This window comes from Prionailurus bengalensis, chromosome D3, assembly GCF_016509475.1.
Source record: "Prionailurus bengalensis isolate Pbe53 chromosome D3, Fcat_Pben_1.1_paternal_pri, whole genome shotgun sequence".
In the NCBI taxonomy this organism is placed as follows: Eukaryota; Metazoa; Chordata; class Mammalia; order Carnivora; family Felidae; genus Prionailurus; species Prionailurus bengalensis.
In genome coordinates, this window is record NC_057356.1 from 65,376,750 (window position 1) to 65,382,749 (window position 6,000).

Sequence of the window (6,000 nt, forward strand, 5' to 3'; positions counted from 1 at the left end):
CCAGCTCCTCCCTGAAGAAGCGATTCAAGCGGCGGGAGATCGAGGCCATCCAGTGCGAGGTGCGCAAGATGTGCAACTACACGAAGATCCTGTCCACCAAGAAGAACCTGGACCACGTGAACAAGATCCTGAAGGCCAAGCGGCTGCAGAGACAATCAAAGACAGGCAACAACTTCGTCAAGAAGAGGAGAGGGCGTCCCCGAAAGCAGCCCACCCAGTTCGATGAGGACTCCAGAGACCAAATGCCGGTGCTGGAAAAATGCATCGACCTTCCCAGCAAGAGGGGGCAGAAGCCGAGCCTGAGCCCGCTCGTCTTGGAGCCGGCCGCCACCCAAGACACCATCATGGCCACCATCGAGGCGGTCATCCACATGGCCCGGGAGGCACCGCCCCTGCCCCCGCCCCCGCCACCGCCCCTCCCGCCCCCGCCGCCGCCGCCGCCGCCCCCGCCCCCGCCCCTGCCCAAGACCCCCAGAGGAGGAGGGAAGAGGAAACACAAACCTCAGCCTCCTGCCCAGCCCCCGCAGCAGCCGCCCCCGCAGCAGCCCCTGCCCCAGGAAGAGGAGGTGAAGGCCAAAAGGCAGAGGAAATCCCGAGGGAGTGAGAGCGATGGCCTTCCCTAGGGTGGGTCTGGGCGTCTGAACCTGGGGCTGGGGGAACTGACACTTGGAAGTGCAGTGAGCCGGGGTGGGGGCGGAATCCCACGCTGCAGGGACACCGATGCCCTTCTCTCCAGAAGCTGGGCAGGCAGAATCGCGCCCGATGACGGGGTTGAGCCATCCGTAGCTCTTGGGAAAGCAAAGCAGGGGGACGCCTTCAACAGAAGCTGGTCTGTGCTTTACAGCAGTTCCAAACCAAGCGGCACTTCAGTATGGCTAGATTCTTTGCAGGCGAGAAGACCCATCGAGGAGGAGAAAGCCGGTGGTGGTGCTCTTTGACAGCCACCGGGCCTCCTGCATCCAAGGTGCGCCTTTGATTCCATTGCATTTGCTGGCCAGGAAAATTGAAAGGGAAGCACCCTCAATTAGGAAACATTCCAAGGGGAGAAAAGCTGCAAATTTCTCAACTGGCTTTGTTGTAACCCATTTCCATTTAATTGGTTTTTACTTTTATTTTGGTTTTTCCAAGCTTGGCTAGGCTTTGGGGCACCAACATCATCTTCAGGTGACCTGAATCTTTCCATTAACCATACAGTTTCTCAGATGGATTCGTCATCAGAAGGTGGAATTCTAGTGATAGGCAACCTTAGACATGGATTCATATTCTTCTGTATGCCTCTGCTATATCACACACTGATACTTAGCATAGTCTGTTCCTACCTTTCCTTTGCCCATTGTACTTCCATATACCTTTTCATTAACTTACTTGCTGCCTTCTTTTCCTTGGTACACACCTAAATAATGTAAACTTTATGTGTGTTGTAATGTTCACCCTTGGCATGCTGTCCCAAGGAACTTGGCTTTGAATCCCAATCATTGTGAAACAGATACTCAGTATTGATAGAGCCTTTTTAATAAGTGATTTAGAGCAGCCAAGGATATGTTGGCCGGGGTGTCAATCAGGTTATTTTTATACTTAAAACATATCAGCAGAGAATAGGCAGAACAGAACGGTTTTAATAACCCACAGCAAATGGAATAACTGACAAATCACCAAAAATTGAAACCCCAGACCCACCAGAAAGACAAATGTCTGGCAATGCCTTGGTATGTGAACCTTCAACAAGTAGCTATCATAGATTGTTGGAAAACAAAAAAAAAAGAAACAAAAAGACAATAGAATAAGTCCATTATCTCTTGATAATTGTTTCTTAAAAGCAAATGGGAGTAAGTGTTCTTATCTGAAAAAAAAAAAAAAAAAGAAAGAAAGAAAAGAAAATGCTCAAAGGGTATCACCACTCCAATTGTATCAAGCCACCTTGGACAAAGTATCCAAATTGTGGTTGCCTTAATAAACTAAAACATTTTTGTACATAATGTAATTATAAATCTATCAGTCTGCATGGATGCAAACTGTGTGTGACAAATCGTCTTTTAAATGGTCAATTTCAACTGTACATTTCTCATCCAAGTTGTACTCTAGCCATTGGTTTAGCGTGGACAAATATTCCATCTCTATCACCCATTTCCACAGCTCAAGTAAAACATGTTAAGAAGACTCAGAATGAATATGAAGTTATTCCATTGCCGTAGATGTTTTCTAAAAGTCAGATGTGGAAATTTCAAATAAGTATTTTCAATTTTCTCCCTTCCTCCTCCCCTTACCTTCCCCAAGACATCAAACACCTGGCATGGTAGATTATAAAAAGAGAGACACTGAGAGACAGAATTCAATTTTCTAATGGGAATTAGAATATCTGGTTTACCTCCAAATTAAGTTTCTTTACAGGAAGTTGGGACTGGCTGGAAATTGTATTATCACTTCAAAACACAACACTGTTTCCTTAGAGAGATGGATTTTTGCTGGGAACACAGGAGAATAAGGGATGGGGTATCTATGGGAGTAAATTTAAAAATCCCAAGTTAATATGCTTGCCAACATCACTGCTCTGTCATGGCACCAACAATGGTTGAAATTACCCACAGAGTCATCCTATTCTGCACTGTCACCTTGGACTTAACATCATTTGCTACCCACTAGGTCAGTCACATTTAATCCTAGCAATATGTAAGTTTAAAGGAATGCATCCTCCTGTACTTTAAAGCTTATATCATAGCTACTCCGTTTGTGACCTAGGTGGACCTTTGGCATTTCACAGAAGTTGAACAGCAAAATCAAACCAGCCACTTTCAATCTGTCATTCCCAAGCCATGTCTGAGTGGTTCCAAAGTCACCGGAGAGGAAGATTTAAATTAGCCCCGTTCACCCCACCATGGCTATGAAAGAGCAACCATTTTCATTCCAATTAAACCATAAAGGGGTTTCTCTCCTGCCAGACTTTGAAAATCATTTCCTTCATTCTTTATTTTGCCCTTCTTCCTTCTGGTGTTGTACCATTTACCCAAGCAGGTCTGTGAGTAGACTCAGTCTTCCTGCAGAAGAGAATGAGCTGGCACTCTCTAAGCTTCTTAAAGAAGGACCCAAACTCTAATTGACATTAACTTCTAGTTGGAGAGAAATGTCAAATAACTTAAGGATACATTAGAATTTCCAAACCAGCGTAAGGTAATCCAGGAGGGATATAGCAGGGTTGTAACTACATAAATTCAGTTCTACAGTTGCCATGTGACTTAAATGCAAATCCTCTACATTTATGACCCTAAGAATAGATTAGAAAACCACAGAGGACCCAAACTGAGACATGCTAAATAGCCATTGGAAGATGGAAGCTAGTCCAGGCACGGTATGGCTTCCTCTCTCCCCTGCCCAGCTCCCACTCAGTATCATGTTACTTTTTTTTTTTTTCTTATACTTTCCATTAACTTAACTCATCTCATTGGTACAACCATTTTCTTATTTTCTAAGTAACCCCTTTCCATTAGTCTCTCCTCTCCTGTCCTGGCTCAACACTGGGCCAGCCTAGTTTCACCTCATTGGATGCAGAACCAGGATGAGAACTCAGCAATCTTGACCCGGACTGAGGAGTCTCTAGCCAGCCAACACTGCCTTCTGGAGGCTGCATTTTTATTTAGAGAAGATGTCATTTGGTATGCATGGGACTCCATAAACACCTCCAGCAATTATTTCATAAAGAAATCTCTTGGTTCTTTGTTTTTGTTTTTATGGAATACTTTCCTTCAGCAAGCAGGCATGAACCCACTTACAGGGAGTCTGATTAGAGGTGAGCAAAGGATGAAATCGAGATGTAAAAGCCTCCTTGAAGGTGATGATGGGTCTCTGATCCACTTCCTAAGTGGCTGAGGAGCCACTTGCTTTTCAACCCCTCATCTCATGTGAAAGAGAAGTTTAACTTCCTCTAATAGCATGGCTCTGGCTACAACCCAAGGAAGACAGGTCAAAAGAAAGGAGAGCATGTCAGGAGCTGGTTTGTGACTTGGCAGGACCGGGACTCAACAGCCACTGACAGCCCAGAGTAGGTGACTAAGGGCTGACAGAGGATTAGCATGTTAACTTGGCTGCTGTTCGGAGTGGGAGGCCATGTTGGATGGCAGTCGGAATTTGTGTTCTGCACAGTGCTGGCTCTATAAATATGATAAGCAAGTGGTGACAGAATTATAGTATAAGGTGATGTACTACATGCACATCATAAAGGATTTGGTTTTAGTACTTTAGTAGAAAATCCCACTCCTACAGCTTATTACCCAACAATATTCAGATAATGAGTTTTTGGAGAATATTTTTTCCCTACCACTAGGAAGATTTACCTGGGAACTGTCTAAAGTCTATACATATATTTCCAAAGCCTTTAAATGCCAACTGTAGCATGGAGAGAGACGGGGTGGCAGAAGCCGAAATGCCTCAAAAGCCATTTAAGTGTTACATTGCAGGATTTTCAGTCTTCTCATTATGTAAAAGTAGATAAATATAGACATTATTCTCAACACTACCCTATAGTATCACAATGGTCCAAATGCCAGAGCTTACAGATAATGTCATCACAGTGCCTAGAAACTCGAACTGTAATATACCGTAGCATTTTCTTGGTGTTTTTTAAAGTTTCTTTCCACAATACAAGGCTCCCTCTGCCTCTTGTTTCTTGGAGAGTTTGCCCCACTAATGAGTCTTCCTTCTGGTGGGACTCAGTCATTTGGGGAACAGTCTTAGAAGCACATATCAACCAAGGAAGAAACTTCCTGGATATCTATTGCCCACTTCCCCAGGTATAATAAACACTAAAGGGGGGAAAAATTGAAAAGAGCTGCCACTGGTCAACACAGAAGGGCAGTTCCAACCTAGGTTGGTGTCTTTCTTTTTCTTCCTTTTTTAAAAAATCTATTTCTTAAATAATAATAAATGCACATGATGTGTTAAATATGTATATATATATTTCAAAAGAAAAAATGGGGCACAAGATTGTCTTACAAGTCGTGCTGGCTAATTTTTAGTTTGTATTCATAAGTGGTTTTTAAAAGCCTTTTTTAAAGTGTAATTTGCATGTTCTACTTTGATTGTATGTAAACATATTTTAGAACAAAAAATGTATTTGTATTTTATTGAATATAGAGGCAAGAAAATTGTACATTGTTTGAAATGTTCTTTTTGTAACAGTTTTTATTCATAAAGCATTTTTGTACATTTAAAATGAACACGGACTTGCTGTTATTTGAGGCGTAGATACATCTGGCATGCTTTACTGTCATGCTCCTCCATGGTCTTAGATGTTGGGTTTTAAACATTTTTTCTAAAAGAAAGCTCAGTCTTTTTCGCTACCAGATCAGGTTAGCACAGTATAGAGCACTTAACTATTAAAAAAAAAAAAAAGTTAATCCTATTCATATGTTATTCATTGTGTGAAATTAAAGACATTCAATTCAGTCTAACATGAGTTGTGAATTCTTTTGTTTTATTTTCCATCTGGTTCACATCACTAAGGAGTTTAATAGTATTTGGGGGGTCTTTGCTCACACCAACTGGATATAGAATCATTGAGAAAATTCTAACCAAACTTCTGCCTTTTGTAGGAATCTGGGAAGTACATCTTGGGCAAGATTTGAGTCTGATTTACTGGGTTACTGTTCAGAATATATTACACCTGGATGTAAAGCCAAGGGCTAGATTCAAAGAACCAGTCAGACCTCTGCTGAAAGCAATCAAAGTATGTTGGATAATGTTGGAGACCCATCCTGTCCTAAATTTTTACAACATTATGGATGGGGATTAAGCTTTCTTACTAAATATCCCATGATGTCAGATATCTCAAGGATAGATCCCCGGCTGGATTTAAAGTTTGGAGTGATAGGAAAGGGCACTTAATCAACCGTAGACAGTTATGGATCACCTAGCCAAAGTCTACCAGTCTGAACAAGACCCTGAGGACAAGGGCCAGGAGTAAGAAGTCCTTGCTCTGGAGGAATGTACAAGGCCTGTGTTTGAAAAATG

General features: G+C 42.6%; 1 protein-coding gene across 2 annotated transcripts in view; it reads left to right on the plus strand.

The window, feature by feature from the left end:
• SETBP1 (SET binding protein 1) overlaps window positions 1–5,441 on the plus strand; it is a 377,247-nt gene extending 371,806 nt beyond the window's left edge. For both annotated transcript variants that reach the window (XM_043558706.1, XM_043558707.1), the window contains exon 6: window positions 1–5,441. In XM_043558706.1, the coding sequence (XP_043414641.1) occupies window positions 1–623 (623 nt within the window). In that variant the 3' untranslated portion in view covers window positions 624–5,441.
• The last annotated feature ends 559 nt before the right edge of the window (window positions 5,442–6,000 follow it).